Raw genomic sequence first — 21421 nt, 5'->3', positions numbered from 1 at the left:
TGCTCCTGAGACTTGGCCCTCCCAGCTCCGGGCGTGAGGGCTTTAGAGAAGTCATTTCATGCTGAGGTCTGACTATGACCTGGCTGCGAGGTTGTTTCTTTCTTTCTTTCTTTCTTTCTTTCTTTCTTTCTTTTTTTTTCCTGGGCATTAGTGCAAAAGCAGCAAGTGGTCTGAGGAGATATTTTGAAGTGCTGCAGGGGAAGCGGTCAGAGTACTTGGTCTAGTTAACGTTTCTCATGGTCCCAAAAAACAGAGGACTGCATTTAGGAGATGAGTCCTAATGGGGGAGGCAGGTAAAATGAGCAGAATCTAAAGACAAACATATAGGTGAATGGTGGGGTGGGAAGGCGGGCACTGAGAAGCTTAATTTTCTCTCCTGTAATTCTTCCTCCCCCCCCCCCCCATCCTTTTCATACTGTTAGGAGACTTTCAACAATAACAGCAAGACCCAACAAAAAATAAATGCACCATCTGCCCCCCCCCCCCCCCACTTGAAACTCTGTCTTTTGAGGCTGGGAGGGGAATTTCAATGTCCTTTGTATAAAGCCACCTAAGTTTTAAGCGTTTATTATCTCCTCCATCCTAAATATGAAGTGTAAAACTTATCTGATGCATATTTTTGCTTTCATGTTCTACTCCAGAGCATGAAATGTTCTTGTGTAGCACACGTGTATTCACTTTTAAAATAGGAATAGTTTACAGTATAACTTACATTATATTGTACATAGTGCGTGTGTTATGCTGTGTTTCCACTGAAAATATCCAAAGACTTAGCATGAAGAAATGACTCATGGTTATGTTCTTGCTTGTCTTGAAAGTATCAGTGTAGCTGTTGCGTGTGTGTTTGAGGGAGGCCGGGGCGGGGGGAGAAATCTGTGAGTTTTCTTTATGTCTGTATTGGAATCTGACGGGTCTCCTTTTAGAGGACTTTACAGTTTAAAATGTGCAACGGGCAGAGGAAGGTAAACGTGACATTCAGTGTGCTCATTATCAAAATGCAGGAAACAAATCGATTGCATTAACTGTGTGTGCAGTATCACAGTTATTCCATTCTATTTTTTCAGAAATTAAAAGGCTACCACTAGAGTACTATACCCGTATCTCAAGCCTAGCACCACTTATTGCTGCAACAGTATTTCAATATTAAGTGATCTTTGAGATATTTCATCTTTCATTTTGAATCCCGAATTTGAATCAGCGTTAGAGTGTCAGGGCTGCAAGATAAGGTGTAACAAACTAAGTAGACAGCTGAAGGGCTCCTGGTGAAGGTGTTGCTGAGAAGGATATCTTGGTCCGTTCTCAGTAACCTTGTTTACAGGGACATTTCAATTGCAACCTGAATTTCAGCAAGGGGCTGCCTAGACTAATGTCTGCGTGTTTGCAGCTGGTCACGAGTGCCTTTTGCACTCTGAACCTCATAGCTGCCTTAGTTGCATACTCCCTAAAACTTTTCTGGAAGGTTATTATGATTTTCTGGTATGAAAATTAAGATGTTTTCCTATGAGGAACACTGCTCTTTGAACTCGTGTACATTAGCTACAAAGTATTCATGAGATTTGATTTTTTTTGCTTCTCTGATGTGTCAGGATCAGTAGTTACACCAGTCTTTTTAACTTTACGTGTATAACTTTGATTTATTATATTTAAGTCTCCCGGGATTTTGAGTGTATTTTACAGCACACTATATCAGTTCAAGCTAGAATGGGAAAAAATACATGTTGTAGCAAGGAACAGTTCTGTAGTAATCTAAATTTTAGTTTTCTTTTTCTAAAACTCTCTTAGGAAAATCATGTGCATTTAGAGAGTGGATGCTAAATGCCAGAAGCCACATTAATGAAGAAAAATGCTGTTGAAATACTTTGGAATAATAAATAGGATATGTAATGGTCAACCACAAGATAAAAATTTTACACAGTGTTTTTATGGCTCTAAATTGGCTGCATTGTAAACTAAGCTCACTACTCTATTAAGTCATCATACTTTTCAATTATTTAAGATTTCTACCCAAGCTATCTAACATAGTCTTCATTGTGCATATCAGAAAATTGTATATAAGGTTGGAATTCCTTGTTGATAGTGTGTGAGGCCTTTGTTGTGGATCAGGGTTTAATTTTGACTTATCAGGACAAATATTACCAAGTATGGACACAGAAAAATGATACGGAAATAGCCGCAGTCCTATGAAATGGGGATAGTTACAGCGCTGAAATGTACCTAATGCAATTTGAAATCCACTCACTAAGAAACCTTGACAGTATCTGCCTTCCAGGTACTGTGCATTTGGAAATACTGTATCTCCATTTAAATGCAGATCTTCCGTTTTCTCCGGGGGGCAGTTGGCGAATCTTTCGATTGAACCACTGGTACTAGAAAAACTAACTGAAGATTTACCCATGAACAAGAGACCCTTTCAAGTCTGCCTGTTTGAAATAATGATTATAAAATTTCCTAATATTGCTATTTTATATTGATTTTAAATGCCTTTTCAAAAGTCAAATGAAAGGAATAGTGTCTTTTACTCAAAGCAGTCTAATGTTTTCACACTTTTTAGCAGTCTTAAGAGATATAACCATTACAAATCAGTTCTTTGTTTTTACAGTGGTATTGTGTTTGCATGTGAGTTTTGTCAAATGGACAGAGTAGTCTGGCTTTGATTTTGACCTAGATTCCTCTTGATTATTCCTATGCAGCTAGTACCTGGTTATTTCCCACTGTGAAAATAGGGGAACAACTGTTGATGCTATCTAGCCGGGGCTGCATGAGCAAAAGGCACACACATCCAGTTAACTCCCCTCTTCCTTGAAGACTTAATTATTAATGGATAAAGCAGTGCTATACTTAAAAGGGAGGGCAAGCAAATATTTCCTCTTGTGTAAACTGTCATTCTTTGAGCTTTTGATACAAGGAAATATAGAAAAGTATGGGTGAAATGAGCAAATTTATTTATGTGTCCATATTTAGCACGTGAATGTTGCATGCTTGCAGTGATGAACAGGGCTGTGTTTCATTTGAAACAAGTCTCAGATCCAGCTTGCTCCATATTCACTTGAAACTCAGCACCAGTAGGTGTCAGTCCAACTTAGAGGCGCTTGTCCTGTGCAGTCCAGTTTTCCGTACAGTTTGCCAGGTATGCAGTTTGCGGTGCAATGCAGGGCTTTGAAAGTCCGGGACGTAGGGAATGGGAACTACCTGTCTGGGGTGCAGGCGGCACAAAACTACTTGAAGCAGGGGAGACGCAGGTCCTGGCCTTTTCTATCCTTGGAGCTGCGTGCTGGGTTAATTCCCAGCCACTCTCACCTCTCCCACCAGGCAGAAGGGTCCTGTCCTGGGTTGCTGCCCGTGTCCCTATGCCAGAGCCAAGAGGCCAGGGAGCCATCATCCGTATTATGCTCACCCGTCAAAGGAATATAACCCGTTGGCTTGGTACTCTGTAGAAAACATGCAGTTCAGCGTCTGCGTGGCAGATCTGGGAAGTCAAATCCTACTTGCACCGGACTTAATGGCAGAACTCCCAATCAGCTTAATTGATATTCCTGTAAACATTTGCAAGCTTGTGTTTCTAGCGGAAGCTACAACTGGATGAGCTTCTTAAACAAATGTTTTGCATATTGAGGTTGAAAGGAAAGTCAAGCCTGATACATTAACTTATAATGTGTCATTCTCTTAACATGAGTCGAGTTACTGTAAACTGGCAGAAGCACATATGAAGAGGAGGTCGGGTGTAAGATCTTCACACACGCATGCTTTTGTTGGTATGTTGATCAGCGGAGATGGTTCTTTTCTGAAAACCCTATTCTAAGTCTAGTCTAGACATGCGCAAGCTTGCACATGCATATACGTATTGAGCAGGGCCTATCCTTTGTAACATGATTTTTCCCTTAATATTTGAGCAAGATCTCTTATTTTAGTCAGCCATTAGGAGAAACGAAAATGGAACTTTTCAAAAAACAGCTTTTCTGTTGGGGAATCTAGTGGCAGTTGCTTTGAAGCATGTGTAATTGATTATCCTACATTTATTTTAAAAAGGGGACATAACAAGGAATCTAACATGATGTTTTGGAATAGATCTTCTCCCCACAATGTTCTTGAGGGAAATGTAAGGTTGCAGGCATCATTTCATGCCCTGTATGTTTTTGAACATAAATCAAAGAAATTGTTGGAGAGTTATAGATGTTCATAGCAACTGTAGCTATAATAAACACATGCAGTATATATTTTCCAAGCTATTTTGTATGGGTGAAAAGCTGAAGCTGGCATTTTGTGCGAACAATTCAACTTAATCACCGAAAATTTATTTCCTAGTTAGCGTGGATTACCAGTGTAGCATGAAGTCATACACCTTGGTTTAAGTTCATCTGGTTGTGAAGCTTTGGTTAAAATTGGGAAAGAATTTAAATTGGATTTAGACACCTTCAGTGAATTATTCCAAATGTCACATTTATAGTGATGCCTTCATGGCAATTTTAAAATCTATATTATCTCTTATACTGGTTTCAAAATATGCTGGATACTTTAGAGAACAAATAAATGACAAGAATAGTATGAAGAAACAATTTTAATTGTACACATAACAGAAAATGTGAGTATAGTAAACAAAATAGGAAAGACTGAATCCTGAATCACCAGGTAGTACAAAGCTTATAATAAGAACACTTAGCTTAGGCATACAAATGTCTTGATGATTATATTAGTTTTGATTTAAAGTCTTAATAGACGAAAAGGGAGAAGTGACTTACGGAGGAATCTCAATGAGAAGAGTGCAGTGACTTGGTGTGTGAGAATGAGGAAGGTGTTCCATACTTGACAAGATTACAAATGCACTAAAATGCTAAAAAAAAAAAGAAAAAAGAAAAAAAAGACATTACAGTATATATGTGCTTGGATAGACTGGGGATGGGAAACAGTTGGTAACTGTGCAGAAATTAGACAGGTCTTGATGAATCTATTTTAGGACTTGATATGTCAAGCAAATTTCTAAGTGTCTGAGCAAAAAGGTAGGATCTATTTCTTGGAGTTTGGCCTTCCTAATGCTATCAGGTGTAAGTTTTCACTACTTTGTGTGGATTCGGAAATTAATAATTAAAAATGAAACTGCTACTGAAAAATTTTGAGACTAGCTAAAAGGTCTGACTTTCACCGAGGTTCTTGTGTTTGTGTTGGACTTGTGTTTTAGGGGCGTAATTTTCAGTCATTCTTCCTTTATTACAAGGCCCCAAACCTCTTTTCTTAAAAGAGAAAGCTGATATCTTATTGCTTGGCTCTTGGAAGTACACTTTCAAAATATACAACAAAGTCACGCTAAAACTGAGAATTTGCGCTATGTTTTATTTGTTTGCAGTATTAGCCTTATATAGCTTGCTGTTGATGATGTCTCAGAATTGTAAGACCTGCAGGTATAGAATAAGAGAGCTTTTGTCAGTCGTTGCAAGTGATGGATGTGAGGAGGGCGCGGTGTTGCCCACCTCTGGCACCAGTACCACTTCAGACCTCACAAGAGCAGAGAGTGGGAGCTGCTCTCCAAGTGCTGCCCTCCTCACTGGAGAAGGATGGAGGAGGGAGTGGAGACATACGGCTTCTCAGATCTCAACAGCTCAGGGCCTGCTTCCTCTTCATTTCTGTCCAGCCTCTTGCTCCCTGTCCTCTCTGAACACTTTGCAGCCCCTCCTTAGTAGCCAGACTGTTTTACCCTGCCCTTTGAAGGCTGGGAAAGGGACTTTGGATTGTCTTCACATTTTCCCCAAAGTTACTGTGCGCCCTGCCTTATGCGACTCTGTGAACACTCTGCAAATTATATAAAATGAGAAAACTGGAAACGGGAGAATAAGGAAAGACAGAATGTCCAGCAGGTTGAAGTATAGGCAGGAAGACTAAGAGGAGAAAGATTTTGCCGTCCCTGTGTGCCCAATGATTGTGTCTGATCAGTTTATATTGTTACAAAAGAAGAGAACTGAAGGAGCAGTGTCTCTGGATCTATATTTACATAGCTGTGCCAGGTGTGACATGATTGTATAGGAGATATAAGGAGAAGAGGAAGTTAAGTCAAACTGGACGTTCTCCAGACTTGACAAATCCAGTTTTCTGCTATGTGGAGCAAGACTGCTGAATACAGTTAGGTTACTGTTCTCATGCAGCATTCAGGAGTTTCAGCCCTTTTGCATAGAGACTTGTGTATGTAAAGGCTCTTGATCAGGAAATTTCATTCACTGAAATTCCTACCTCCACAGGGGTTTTATTAATTGTATTAAATCAGTGTCTTAAGTTCCCCCTGACAAAAAGATTTTGTTTTGCTCTGTGCTGAATTTTTTAAAAAAACTAATCTTTCCTGAAGTATTGCATTTGAAAGAGACCAGGTGGACAAATGTTGAGAGCAAAGTGTATAAAGTATGCGCAGCAGATTGGGTACTGAGGCAAAGAGAGCAGGTTGTCCAAGGTCACTAGCGTTCTGGCAGAACTGGGAGTTGAACTCAGAACTTCGGTTTTTAGGCATTGCTGTTCTCCAGCAGGCAATCCCGCTTTCACAGCTTGAGCAACTGAGGTAGAGAAACTTTGCCTTTGCAACATGCATTAACTTTAGGAGTGCTGGTTTAGACACGGAAAGGTAAAATGAAGTGAAGATGCAGAAAGGTGAAGCTGAAGGTTACGCAGCCAGTCAGTGGGAGAGAGCCTGGGAAGAGCTCAGTCTCCTAGCCAGACTTTCAATTCACTAGCTTGCGCTGTCCCTCAATAGAAAATCATAAGATGAATCCTTGCAGCAATTACTGCGCGGTTTCATTTCTCCCGTGCGGCATGGTCCAGGGGTTGACAGGATCCTTCTCTCAAAAGAAGACAAGCAGATAAGCTCTTTTGGCAAATTTTGGTGGCAAGCAAGCGTATGCTGAATCAGTAGCTTACAGTGCTAATAAACTGTTGTTACCTTTTTAAAGTGTGTGGGTTTTTTTTTTTTTTTTACTAAGCAGATTTATGTTCCTTGTTGTTGCTTTTTTTAATCAAAGGAATGTGAGGACATGAACTATGAATACCTCTGAAAATCAGGCTGCAAACCCTTATACTTGTTTGTGCTTGTGAGTGCGTGTGCCATGTGCAACGTGCATACTCAGACAGTGTGTATGCCTAGGATCTCAATTATTTTGTTGTTTGAATCGTTGAGCATGCTGTCTTGATGTACTGTCAGTTTTGGTTTCTGCCCTTTGGAATAAAGTTCAAAATATTAAAGAAATAACACGCAATATACTAGTAGCTAGAATAGTCATAGCGCTTGAGGGGAAAAGAGGGTGGTGAATAATCTGTCTTTCAAATGCCCAGAAAAAAACAACATGTAGCGACTGCTCTCCAAAGTCTGCAATTGCGCACTTACAAAAAGGCACTCTTCTGAATTTTCTTTCTGAAGTTTTCTGCTTATTCTAGAAAGAGAAGTAGATGCCTTTGCGAAAGCAGCTCGCATGCTATATAGTCACATTCTAAATGTAGGGGGGGAGGAAACGTATGGAGTTATTGTTCTTGCCATTATCCTGGGCTAAATGTTGAAGCAACAAAATCATAGGTAATTAATGTTAATTTTTTAAAATCAAATTTGAAGATGTGTTTGGAGTATCGCTTCTCAGTTTAAGAGTCAATATAGCAGGCGCAGATATATTTTTCAGCGTTGCTGTGCTGGTTTTATTAGTTTACTTGGCCATCAGTAAGAACTGCAGAGCTGAATCCAAGTTCTAAACTTCTCCCTTATTCTGGAGGGCTGAGACACAAGCTAAGGCAGCACTAAAAATATTTAGAGTCACAATTTGACTTTGGTCAGAAATCTAAACTTTGCCAAATTTTGGGTGTTGGACTCCAAGGTTTTGATTTCAAAGAAGGTATTAAAGGAGAGACCCCCCCCTGCCCCGGCCAGCCCCCTGAATCTGTTAATTTGTACTCTGTATCTGAAAAAACAGCTGAGCAGCGTGAGACTGATACAAGGCAGGTTCAAACGAATTTAGGACAAACAGGACGCATACTGCACTTGCTGTAACAATTCTAACACATAAAATGTTTTTGGGTGCAGCTAACAGCTTCTCATCTCCAAATACCACGGTCAAGACAAGCAAAATATATTGTGGTGAATTCTGCAGTTCTGAGTCCTGACAGAGGCAAAACCTCCCGTTAAAGTGAATGAGACCTTTGCCTGTATCACGACAGACTAGGATGCAGGATTTCAGATCGGTGTTAATAAAAGTAATACAGCAAATATACCGTTTCAAAAGTCCTGCCGGACGCGCAGTAAACCCCACCGATTTGAACTGGGTGAAGTTGTCAAAGGTTGCTTTGCTCTCCAGAGCCTGGCAATAGCTCCACTGAAATGTGATGCCATTGGTTTTCAGCAAAGGTTTCTTTCTGCAGGGCTGCAAACAGAGATCAGCTGCTACTGTGTATACACAACTAGGGAGCAAATCAACCAGCACATTTAAGCAGCCTTTTTAACCCTGAGACTTTCCAAGATTTCTTCTTCACACAGGAAGTTTCCTTTATATTGTCAGATTTAGCACTTTGCTCATGTAATGAGATCAGAGCTAGGATCACTGCTGCACAGTAGAAAGACTTCCTTAAGACATTTGTCCTTGAAACTGCACCAAACTCTTGGAAGAACCCAGAACCTGTAAGTATGTATGATATAGGCAACAATAGCACAGTGCAAAGCTGCAATCAACCATTATACAATATCCGATTAGCAGTGCAGTAGGGATTTTTTTTTTTTTCAGATGTTATGTTACATTCATTTTCAATTTGTTCTAAGGAAACAAATCAATTCGGGCTTCTGATACAGTGACTTTGCAGTAGATGAGCTAGTAATATGTTTGATTTAACTATTTGTTGCTCTCATGTAGCTTGTGGGACAATTATTATAGCCATCAAACTGTAGAGAACTTTTCTTATATTATTAGGCATTTTAAATGTGTTTAGTATCCGTCTTGCAAATAAGCTTTTTCCTTTGCTTTTTGATTTTGGCAACCCCACCCTACGACAAACTATAAATAACAGGGCAAATGGAATTAGTGCGTATTGTTCTTAGGTAGCAATAAAATATATTTGTCTGCAGGCTTAATTTACTCGTTAACAGGCATTCCACTGTTTGGGGTATTTTCTTGTCTTAATTGAATTCTACTCAAAGCTGTCTATTTTGTGTTTTACTGTCTTGTATGTGTCTGTTTAAGTTACTTTACTGGGACTGCAGTCTGGTTAAACCTGTATTTAAGCACTATTTATATTCTGAGCACATTTCTGGTAAAATAAGTGTTGAGGATTTTTTTTTTTTTAAAGCCTTAAACAGTACAGTTTTATTAGCAGTGAGCGCCAGAGCAGGCACAACATGGATGAATGTCAGCTGTAGACCACATAACCTACGCCTTCTGTGCACTAAGTCAGATCCGAACATGTCCACTTTTGCGACTACAACTAATAAAAGCCTTGAGCTCCCTTTCAATAAATTTTTAATATGCAACAATACTTATGTTTCTGAGATTAATTTCTCCCAGGTTAGCCTGATTGATAGCTGGATTGTGGTTTCTTAAGAGCTTTCTCCATGAAACCCCACAGAAGAGCTGCATTCCATTTAACTAGTGAATGTAAAAACTGGTAACCATGGATTCAGCCACCACTAACTGTCGAGAGCAATGACTTGTTGTAAACAATACAAATGAGCCAGGATAGCAGAAGCAACCAGACATGAAATGATTTTAATAGAAATTACGGTAAAGGTCATGTGATACTGTATCAGTTTGTATTCTGCGTTAAAGGGAAAGTATTTCAGGTTTTCGAATTTGATTTAAATTGTACCTCTCCGATAGCTTCCCGTTTCCGTAAGACCCACGGAAGAGAAGATGAGGCAGCTCTTTGGGAATGTTTCTGTTCAATCACAAATGGTGACTTAGGCCCTCATTCTGAAAATGTGTGAATTTTGATACACTAAGCAGTGTGATTATTCACATATTTAAAACTAAGTACTTGTGTAAGTGTTTGTAGGATCAAGGTCTTATGAGGTAAGTTACTAAGAAAAAAAAAGAAACCTCTACTCTAAAGAAATAGTAACCTGACATGAAAGATAAATCGTGGAAATACAAGTTTTAATACTGTTCTGTGGTTCCGCTGGAGATTTTTGTTTGTTTGTTTGTTTTGATAACAGGAAAACAAGTTATATTTATCTCTCTCTTTTTTTTTTTTTTTTTAATGTTGTGACTTTCATTTCTCATCCATCATTCCTCAGATCCTCTTCCTAATTTATAGCCTCTCTCTTTTGGATAACTGGTAAACCATAGCGTCAGCTATTATAATACAGCATGATGATAGGCACATGCAGATCGCATGAGCAGTCGTGTGTCCTATCTCAAGAATTTCCATCCCTACAAAATCTTTGCTGACTCCCAGCTGTCACATGGCTGTCACTCACAAATGCTAACCATAACCAAATCCTTTTCCATGTGTATGTGCTAACCAAACCTTTCTCCGTACATGTATACGCGTGCACAAATGTCTCTGCTTAATCACGGTGTAAATCGGTCTCTCCCCAAAGCCTGCTGCATTCCACTAATATTTCTCCATTAATTTGTTCTTGGGTGCTACTTCCTTGTCATGCCTGTGCTAACTAAACGCACTTTGTAAGAAGGGACCTGGAATAATAATAGCAGTCAGTAAGTAAGCAACGCAAACAAAAATAACTCGGAGCTTTATTTCGTATAACAATTCTCCAGTAATTCTAAATTCATAACGTTCACAGCCCCCTAAACCGCTCCAAAAATTTAACCCTTAGTGTTCTGCAGACAACTTTGTCATCTTGCCTTATACTCTTCTATGTATTTACTAATGGTTGTATTATTTAGATAAATGAGATGATCCGATTCCTAGAATGGAACTTTGATTATTTCTATATTTATAGGGTTACATACATCTATGTTGTTTTTTCAGTAACTGTAATTCATATATTCATATATAACCTGTGTAACCTCTGTATTTTACAGAATTTCTCATCAGTCTGTAAAAACAGCTGGCCAGGCTCTGTCAAACCCAGGTTGCAACTGAAAATTTATAAGTAGATACAGGACAAATCCTGCTTTCTCTTCTTCTCAGCTGCCCTGCCAACCTGAGTGGGATTGCCTATGTGAGTGGAGAAAGTAAGGGTTAGTTTAGACATAGATTAAAAGCAGGCCACTTGCTTCATACAGGCAAAAATAGACTGACTTCAACAGAAAATAAGTATTTTTGAAAAGCAAGGGAAAGGAAAGCCCTTGGATTAAGCAGGAATATTTGGAAAAATAAGCCATAAGGAACAAAATATTTTCTGTTGCTTGGCCGTGTCGGTGTTGGAGTGTATTGGGGGTGGTCACACGGTAAATCAGGCCTGTAACTGTGTTATAACTTTGCAAAAAGGGAGGGGATGGCTGATCAGAAAAGATACTATCTGAACTTTGCATACAGGACCTGGTGGGAATCCAAAATTGAAAGTAAAATGCAGGTCAAAGCACAGTGAGAATCCGGACCAATATCCATGTAAATTGGGGAAACCACACTGGCCTCCTTACCAAGTGCTAATTACAAAGCATTAATAATTCTTAGACCCCTTGAAGAACCAGGGGAAAGTTAGAATCATAGTGCCTGGCAGAAGAAACCAGGTTGCAATTTGGAAAGGTACTGAAGTATTCAGGAGGATAAAAGTGCATAATGGTTCCTTGGACTTAACGAACATGGGACAACAGGCAATTTTCCTTTGCTCAAAATATCTTTGGCATCTTTACAATCTGTGACCTAAGTTCTTGTTTGCTCTCATGTATTTTGCATCAAATACTGATTTTGTAATGTAAACTTTCAGAAGTCAGTGGATGGCTTCCCAGAACTCTTTTTCTCATCTGCAAGTAGGGGGAACTAGAAGGCACTTTCCCCTGTTTCTGTCCCAGTTTAGAAAGTTCAGATACTGTGTTGAAGGGAACCAGAAGAAGATTTAGGTAATAATTCTAATTCAGAGCCAGAGCTCTGAGAAGATGTACTTGAATCCTGGAAGTGGAAACCCCAGCGCTTTATTCTTAGCAAGTCTCAGAGTGCGCAATAAGTCAAATGTTGCAATACTAGGTAGAGCATATTTTGGGATAAGATGAAATACTTACCATTAATTAGCAATAACAATGGTAATCTCCCATCTGAACATCCTTGTACAGAATTATAATGGAAAGTTATATTTTATGATGGTGATTCTAATCTACTGCTATTATTCAAAGACTGTATTTGTCACTTAGACTTTTTTTGTATATGAAAATATATTGACAGCTCTGTCAACTAAATTCAAACTGTGTAAGTGAGGCACCGTAAAAAAAGGGAGGTACCATATGTACGGAATAGAGGGTAAGCCAGCGTCCAGGACTGCTCACACTTCACTTCACTGTTGAGACCACCAGCAGTGGCGCAGATAAGTGAGAAATAAATTGGTGGCTCTTGTCAGGTGGACTCTTGGCTATGAAGAACTGGACTGTTCCATATTCATGGAACATGGCAAACTATTTGGTCACTGAATGATAGAACATTGCTCTCTAAATCATTAACTCTATTTAAGGAGTACAGTGTTTTATAACCGTGTGCTCCTTTTTAGTTTTACCTTTTAGCTGGTGTGAGTAAGTAAAGTTTTTTGAAGACTCCTGTAATCTTTTTGTCTTTTGTACATTTCCAGATTTGTTTCTTCCCCTGAGTTATTGAAGACCCATGGTTTATGGGTTATGAATTTCTCCAGGTCAACAAAACTATCTTGGGTCTAAAGACAGAACTGTGATCAGAATTAGCTGGATTAAAATTAGCTTTTGGTGACTAGAACTCCTCTTTGATTTCACTGCCTTATTCCTTCATACTAAATAAAGCTGTTTTCTGGGTATTTCAGTTTTAACAGAAAAAGCTGACCATCGACTTTTGCATGCATAGACTCTCTTCTTCCTAGCAAGGCTTTAGGCCCAGATCCACAAAAAGATTAGATGTCTTAAGTGAGACTTAAGTGGGATTTAGGCATTGAAAGTGAAAACTCAGATTCTCAGTATCCCCACTGAACTGCCACCTAACCTTAGAAGTTGCCTAGCCCATGTGAGTTTTCCGTATTCAGCTTTCCCAGGTGGCCAAAGATCTGCTTTTGGATGTTCTCAAGCACTTCCATCCTGACAAGGTTGAGCCTCTCTGCTCCTGCCTTTTCCCCTGCATCCTGGCAGACTTCAGAAACCAGGAGCTCCTCTTGCAAAACACTGGTGCGATGTCTCCCACCTTCTCCAGCTCTGTCCTTGAAAGAAAGGACCAACCACTAAGTTTCTCTCAGGAGCAGCCTAGGACCCTTGAAAAAGACTTCGGGTCTGAGAAATCTGAGTATTGCAGCTTAAGGCATGTGGAGATGAGGTGCTGTATTCAGGTACGGCTCTGCTTCTGTCGTTTCCTGCTGGCAGTCTTAGCCTGTTCCCTGCTTGGCGACACCACTTGTCAATTTGCTTGCACTGCCCAAGGCCCTGGGGTAAGCAACAGGGCTGAGGGCTCCGTTGTATTGGCAGAGCACCTAAAAACCAGGTGATGGGATGCAAACTGTCATTGCACCTAAAGGGCTTTCTGGAGCAGCCTGTCCTCAGTACTTTGTAACAGCAGTTTTGGGCTGTTGCATTTGTTGAGACTTTTGCTATGGCTTGCAGAAGTCACTTAGGATTTTGCCTGTCTCTGTGATGTGTGGCAGATGCTTAGTCTGCTGAAAGTCAGGCTCATTGGGGTGTTCCATGTGTGTACCCAGAAATAAGAATCACTTTCTGAGACTTCAGTCTTAAGAATTACTTGAGCTGTAGCTGGATTGATAGCTGTCTCGCTTTGTGGAGGCGAAAGCAAATAATGTCTCGTTAGTAGCTGAGTAAGTGGTCCTGAGCCATCACTTGTTTTTCAGCTGTACTCGTGACATTTCATGTGTTCTTAGCCATGTCTGTTATTTGTTTAAATCCAGCTCAGTTCCTTGATTTATCAGTTTTCTGTAGACTTTTGTTCGAGTAGTCCCAAATGCTATCCTATTTCAAATAGATGCATCCTTAGCAGCAAATAGTCTTTAATCAATAGCTTTAACTCTTTCACAAAACTCTGCATAAGTTCACTTTGACCTTTTATTTCATAAAATACTAGGGTTTTTCTGAGGGGTTATGTTTAGGAAATCTGTAAGAATTTCTCCTGAACCATTCCTTCTTTTTATCCAAAAGTTGTAAATGTCTGTATCATTTAATACACATTAACAGGTAAGAACATTTTTTTCTTTTTCCTTTTTTTTTTTTCCTGAAAAAGAGAACTTTTCTCAGAAATTCCTGGTTTTCTAATTTGTCAGAGATAGCTGGACTGCACAGTACCTCAGTATTATTTATTACTGGTTTTGATTTATTTACATGTGTACAATTCTGTATACAGAACCTAAAACATATCTGTAAGAGGTATAGCCCAGAAATTATAAAAGTACATAATAAAATCTGCTCTTTGAAATTTTAGAAACTGCAATCATAAAAATCATATATGTGTAGCAAATAAACTTAATGTATAAAAGTAATTATTATGTGTATGCCTTACAAGAACCAGCTGGGTACGTATTTAGGTAGATAAAATTGGTAAGAGTGATTACAATAATAACATTCTAATAGTTAAAAATATTATTTGTATATTTTAAAACTGATACAGGGAGATCGGTTACTTTCATGACTACATGTGCCATAAATTATCCTGTAACTTTCAAGCCACTAACTTCACCTTTTCAGAACTGCGTGCTTGAATTATAATACATTTATCTGGGTATTTTAGTACATGCAAACATTGGCTCATAAGCCATCTTTTTAAATTTCAAAGCACATTTTTTATAATTTCATTTGTGCTTTTGAATTATTTGTCATATAATCCCACTGTGGTATTTGAAGGCCAAACAGTTCTGTAAATTTTGTTAGGGGAAGTCTTATAAGGTTGCCTCTTCTGTTGTTTTGCCTCTTCTGCTGCAGGAGAGCTGCTCCTGGACCTGCATGGAGGCACTAACGTGTTACACAGAGTGATAAAACTGAGCACAAATTATCTATAGCACATAAAGGTGATAGAGAGAAGCCCATTGCTGGCCAATTGCAGGGAGGAGCAGGTATTGTGAATGTTAAACCATAATGCATAATGAATGTATGGCTATTGTATGTAACCGATTTTAAGTATAGGAAGTTCAGCAAATACTGTGTCTTTGTGGTTGCCAGATCAGTTACATGCTTGCTAAGTCCTGTATACAGCACTTCCGTTTGTTGGGTTACTCATTGAGCTTTTAATAGTCAACTTAATTTTAGTTAAGGTTCAGTTTAGTAACTCCAGCAATTAGTGGAAAATATTGCCAGCATTCATCTGGTGAACCATATTACATATGATAGGCACATGCACAATATATGAGGAGATAAAAGATAAAAGATCAATTCTTATGGATCCCATAATCACTGGCTTTTAAGGATAAATTACAGGACCTTTTAATTATTGTGGGTAATCTTGCAGAAAATTGAATCTTGAGTTTGCCTGGTAGGAGGAAGTTTGGTGTCCGTGGCTCACCAAAGCTCCCGCGCACAGAGCGGTGGGCACAGCACAGGTGGAGCACCAGCTCCCAGGTGAGCTGAGAGCCCTCGGGAAAGCAACTTTACTTTCAAGGTGCCTCTCCGAGCCTTTTAATTCTTATTTGCTTTGTCTCTCCGAAAGCAGCTTTGGAGTCTGCTGAGGTTTACGAGGTAAGCGGAGAAGTCTGCTTTTTGACTCTTTTCAGACATTTTTATGGGATGTTTCATGGGTACAGGTGAAGGATTACAGGTGAGATTATTTTTGCCCTGTTAATCTACAATGTGACTACAACTTCAGCCTGCCCTATAGGCTGAAAAATGAAACACCAGGCAGCAAAACTGTAATGAAGAACTAACTGAGAAAGAAGGGCAAGGTGGCATGGCAACACCCTAACGCAGCAAGAGGTTTCTTCTTTTTGTTAAGTGAACAGCTTAAAGTATATGCATCTGCCTAGATGTTCCTGGAAAATGAAGGCCGATACGCTCTCACAGGAGAGATGTTACAAGGACGGTTAGAGTGGTGTCTTTGTCATGTCAGTTGTGGTCTTCTCTGAACCGGGATTTCTCATATCTGTAAATACCTAAAGGTGCATGTCTCTCTGACAAAATCAGTAGAGACTGTATAGTAGAGTAGGCACAAGGGCTTATGCATTTTTTATCATAACTCTGCCCTTTGCTCAGAAGGAGATGCTGGTTACTGTTGTGTGGAGCGAGGTTCAGGCGTGCGTGTGCCCCTGGGCTGATGCGACCAGCAAATGTGGGATCCTGACCACTAGGCTCAACCGTTTCAGCACAAAGTCAATGAGTTGAAACTGTCTTGCGTGCACAGGATGCTACTCCAGCTAGATGTACACCGGTGTGAGCAAAGGTAAGGTTTTTTTGCCTTAGAAACCTAACGCAGAAAAGGCAAGATTGGCAACAGGCTCCTATTGAGATACATGAGGAAGAGGCAGCTGAGAACTCTGATTTATAGGAGGATGTAGTTAAGTGAGGATCTTTACATATGAAATCATTCTCCAGCTGTAAGGCAAAGCATACAGGATAAAAAGTCTTGACTTCGCCGAGCTCAGTGGGAATCAGTTTCGGTATCTTTAAGAGCCTTCTTACCTGTGAGACACAGCATCCCTTTAGGTGTGATTTTTACAGGAAGGGTGTAGTTGCTAGTAATATTACAGAATAAAGAAATGTTGCCAAAGTCAGCAGTTTTAAAGTCTTCTCTCTTACATTTGGACCCTGTTGTTTTGAGTGATACCAACATAGAAATTGAGATATATCTGTAGTGCTTTTGCAAAGCAGGGCAAAATTTTTTTTTTCGTTTTTTAAACTAGGAAACTGAGAATCAAGATTTGGACACCAATCATAAAAGGGTCCTCCAAGAGGAAAAATAGCAATACCTACCCTGCTGGAGCATTTGTTTGTAAAGTAATTGAACCCCTTGACAGAAAGGAATAATATAATGAATTCCAAGCGGTTACTCCTCTTTGAAAGAAGGCTGTATTTAGGCTTCTGTTAGTGTCTCCTTTATTTCTAACAACACCTCTGAATATCATTTCCAGTACGTTCAGCTATCATAAATGATGTGATAATGAGGGCAAAGCACAGATTACAAGTCTGCAAATATGTGCAAGGAGATGGTGAGCTTAACCTACTAGGTGAAAGAAAGGTTAGTATAGCAACTGCACGAACACTTCAAAGCATGCAGCTAGTTTGCTGCAGTAACTTAATTATCCCTGCTATAGATATGTTTGACAAACTTATCTATAGCCCAGATACGGTTACTTCACAGTGGGAGATAGCACAAGGCTTCTGTGTGGTTGCCAGTTGACTGAATCCTTCCTTCTACTTCCTTGCATTACTCTTTTCAAGGACTTTCCCCTGCCTCTTGACTCACTTGATGAATGGAAGCTTACCCCTTCCCTTTTAATGGTGGAAAATATTGTAAGATGGGGAACAGTGCAGCCTGATGGGATGGGTATCAAATAATTTTTAAGTAAGTCTGATGAGGATTTCTTCTTTCAATCAACTGCTTCCTGAACCAACCACATCTAAGCTTTTATTACTCATATGCTGTATCAAATGTATTCTGGTGTCAGCATTATTTCTCAGCAAGCATCCTACATGCTCCATGTAGTACTACAGGGTGTTTTTGAGCATCTCAGTGTTGTTGACTTTTTCTGCAAACAGTGTGATCTGAAATGTGTGTGTGTGTGTGTAAAGAGGCAGGATTACCAGCGCTGCTTATCACACAGAAATGCAATACACTGCCCTGTTCCGTGACACTAAAATGTGGCCTGCTGTTGGCAAGCTGTGGACTTTAATAGGCAAAGACTGTGGGGAACTTTTCAGTTTTTTAGTCTTTCCGCTTCTGTAAAGTCTGTTACACAGTGAGGTACAGTTTTTAAATGTGGTCATTTTTAATACTTATCCCTTGAGTCTAGCTGATAGATAGATAGCCAGCGTGGAGGCTGGAAGAAGGCTAAAAAGACAATGTGTGTACATATATTAAAAGAGAGCAAACAAAAATAAATGAATTTATATAAACACAGAAGAGATCTGTTATAGGGCCACTCTTAACTCCTGTCTGAGATGGCCTGTGGTAGAAAGTATTATCTTAAGAAGATGCTATTTATGTCCCCGTTAGACTGACTTTGCTCAGACTAACTCATTAGCTAGCAGTTCTAACCAGAGAGCATGCAGGTAAAATCTTAGTCATTTTTTTCCATTTTGTTCCAAGCAATACAATATTCATTGCAAACCTTAAAAAAAAAAAGGGAGAGAGAGAGGGAGAGAGGGAGAGGTTGGATGTGTATTCTTTTTCATACACGAGTTGTATTAGCTCTCTTGTTCAGAAGCCCATATGCATTGATATGTGCTGCATATCATTTGCTCAACAAAGACTTAAAATTCAGAAGCATAGTCCAAAGTCTGATCAGTTTCATTGGTGTAAATCTGGAATTTATCCACTGTCTTTTGAGGTGTTATTCTGATTTTTCACTTTTTTGCAAATATCAAAACTTGTTTGTTGACTGTGTAGTTTTCTGATTTGAGAATGCAAGTGATCACTGCTATGTTTTATTGACTTGTTTTGCACTCAGTACAGATTTTTTGCAGTTCACACTGCAAGTGAAACCTTGAGCTTTACAAGGTTTTATTTATTCCATTATGGTCATTTGAATTTTGCAAAGAAACTGTAGTTCTGTGATAATTTCTGCAAGCTTGTCTCTTAGGGGAAAGAGTACTGAGCTTTCTCTGTTTCTAATAAACTCTTCATGGTTTTCTGTTGACTTCTTCTACGCTAGGATAGTAGTTTTTATTGTGTGTTGCTGGTTAGTGAACTTATTATTTTTTTGTATATGAGAGAGAATAAAAGTTTTGAAAAGAGGAATGCAGAGCTTGGTTTTTGTCTGCTTTCCTATCGTAACTGAAAGGAGGATAGCATCTGACGTGCAGTATTGCCTATGCATGCAGTAGTAGATGGAGCAACATATTTGCATTGTGAGCTATTATTTGTAAACACAAAGCATTTGAAACAAAGTATTAAAAGCAATCAGTGAATAGAAAATTAAGGAAAAATTCTTTCTGTGATGCATGATTGCATCTTTCCTTCACAACTATAAGAAAAGAGTGCATATACCTGTAGGTAGTGATGTAGTCATAGGGAAATGGCAAGAGCTGGGAGTCAAGAGCAGCAGGTTGCATTCTGGCTCTTCCCCAGTCTGAACGCTTCTGTAAAATGTTTTGAGATTTCTGGACGAAAAGCATTACAAAAGAGCTACGTGTTATTTAAGCCTGCTTAATTAGACTTAGCTAGGCTTTAGTTTGCATTATTTTCTGCTATGTTTGTTGTATGACTAGAGTGTGAAACTGCTAGGAGACCCTTTTGTTCTTGAACACTGGCACTTTCCTTCAGCCTCTTTTTTTTCTGGCTTAAGCACATATTATTGGTTGCTAAAGCATACAGCAGCTATTTGTGCAATAAGAAGGTGCGTAAATGACAAGCATACTGAACCACGAACAACAAATAGTTTTATGGATACCTCTGAAAGAATACTGACCCTCTCAGTGTGTTACTGTGGAGACCTGACAGGTACACACTGTCCAGTGATTGTTCATGTGTCTGGTACTTCTTCAGTGTACTGGGACTTATTCCCTATCCCATTCTGATAAAGAGCTACTTCTGTGCTCCCTAAACAGTGACAGGAGACTAATGGGTAGTTTCAGAGCCCCGGCCGTAACAGATCTGTATTTATTGCTTTATTAGTATATGTGCCACTTGCAAGTATAACCTCTAAGGCAGGACTTCCAAACCATCACCATCATGGAAGGATGTATCTGTAGTGTAATGTAATGGCTGCAGCTGACCCCAGTTCTGTGCTGGACTAGGTGTCCAAGCATGTGCTGCTCAAACACTCGTTTTGCCCTCTTCTCTGGGATTAGGGCAGCAGGCTGGATATCTCCATACTGAGATGAAGTAGCTTGCATAGTACTAGACATGTGCTGTATAGCTTGGGAACCTGTGCTCTAAAAAGGTCTGTAACTACAAGTGAAGATTTCTAAAAACAGATTGCTAATCTGGAAAAATGGTATGGACAGCGATAGTGTTAAAGGAAGTCTCTGAGCCACAAATAGCTGGAAGTTGGGAAAAGTATTCTAGGGAATTGTCACTATCTGCCTGCCCCATAATCTTCACTAAGCATCTGCTGCTTGCCACTGTCCCGAATAAGTCAGTAAGCTGACGTGGCCCTTCAGTTTTACCTGCTGTGGCCATTCTCTTAGGTACATCGGAACACAGATGACCATGTATATATGTTTGTGTGTGCATGTGTATGTCAGAGTAACCATTAATTGTGGAATATATAGCTGTGGCAACATTAACTGCTTTTCTTCATAATCCCTTTCCTGCCAGTTTCTCTTTTCTGGAATTAGTTTTCTCCAGCTCTGTATGAAAATGGCGTTGACTGCTCTTCACACTTAAGATTCAAGCACATTCAACAAGCTTATTTCTTCTTTGTTGATCTTTGTATATCTTCTGTAGGGAGACCTTAAGGTCCTGCAACTGAAGCTCTGTATTTGTAGTTCAATGTGTAGGAATGGCATGTTTATTTTATTTTTTTCTTTTTTGCCTAATTCACACTTTGGCTAGTCCACATGTATAAAAATAAGGCCAGGTTGTGGCATACACAGATGACCTCAAACTTATGTTAAATATGTAGTCTCCTATTACATCAGACATTGAGACTGGACACTTGTGCTTTTAATGTTTTGCGGAGGGGATGACACTTCTTTTAGGTTCACTTTGGGATGTTACTGTGTTAACTTTGTGAATCTCAGAACATTCAGTTGTCCTGCAATGCAGTGATTTCACTTACTCGTTTTTTATGGGCCGGTTCCACCTCTGGAGCCTAGGAGCTTCTCCAAAATACTATTTAGTTAATCTGAAAACAACATTGTCTCAGAAATATCCTTGTTTAAGGTTTCCACAAAGTGTGTAAGTGCTTGATACATGATGGACTTTTTTTTTATCAAGCACCTGCTTTCTTTGCCTAGCTCAGTTATGCAGCAAGGTTGTGTTTACAGTACTAAGAAGTGAGCAATATATTCCATGTGCCACCAAGCTTTGTAAAGAATCTTACTGATGACAATTTCACAGCTGCTGAGAAATAGGCCAAGCCTTCCTCATAAAGCGACAGTAAGGAAAAGAGTATGTACTCCATTGGGACTGGCCACGCGTTCTCCCAAACTACTTTCCCCTTGAAGGAAAATGCTATCACTTCCTAACTATGTAACGACAGATGGTGGCAGAAATCAATTTCCACTGCAAAGCCACTTGGTCACAAAGTCTCAAAAAA

The 21421-nt window shown here is 39.4% G+C and overlaps 1 protein-coding gene across 10 annotated transcripts in view; it reads left to right on the top strand.

The window, feature by feature from the left end:
• The window catches only part of ESRRG (estrogen related receptor gamma), a 413394-nt gene that overhangs the window by 21833 nt on the left and 370140 nt on the right, over positions 1 to 21421 (top strand). Inside the window, exon 1 of one of the 10 annotated variants that reach the window (XM_068939841.1) lies at positions 8401 to 8629. The exons of the other annotated variants lie outside the window; for them this stretch is intronic. Within the exon in view, the coding sequence (XP_068795942.1) occupies positions 8532 to 8629 (98 nt within the window). The 5' untranslated portion in view covers positions 8401 to 8531. Of the gene's footprint in view, positions 1 to 8400; positions 8630 to 21421 lie in introns of those variants that run through there. 10 annotated transcript variants of the gene reach the window in all.

The sequence above is a fragment of the Struthio camelus genome, chromosome 3 (assembly GCF_040807025.1).
Source record: "Struthio camelus isolate bStrCam1 chromosome 3, bStrCam1.hap1, whole genome shotgun sequence".
Lineage (NCBI taxonomy): Eukaryota > Metazoa > Chordata > Aves > Struthioniformes > Struthionidae > Struthio > Struthio camelus.
The sequence above is the reverse complement of the archived record's forward strand: the minus strand, read 5'-3'. Positions and strand labels throughout refer to the sequence as shown.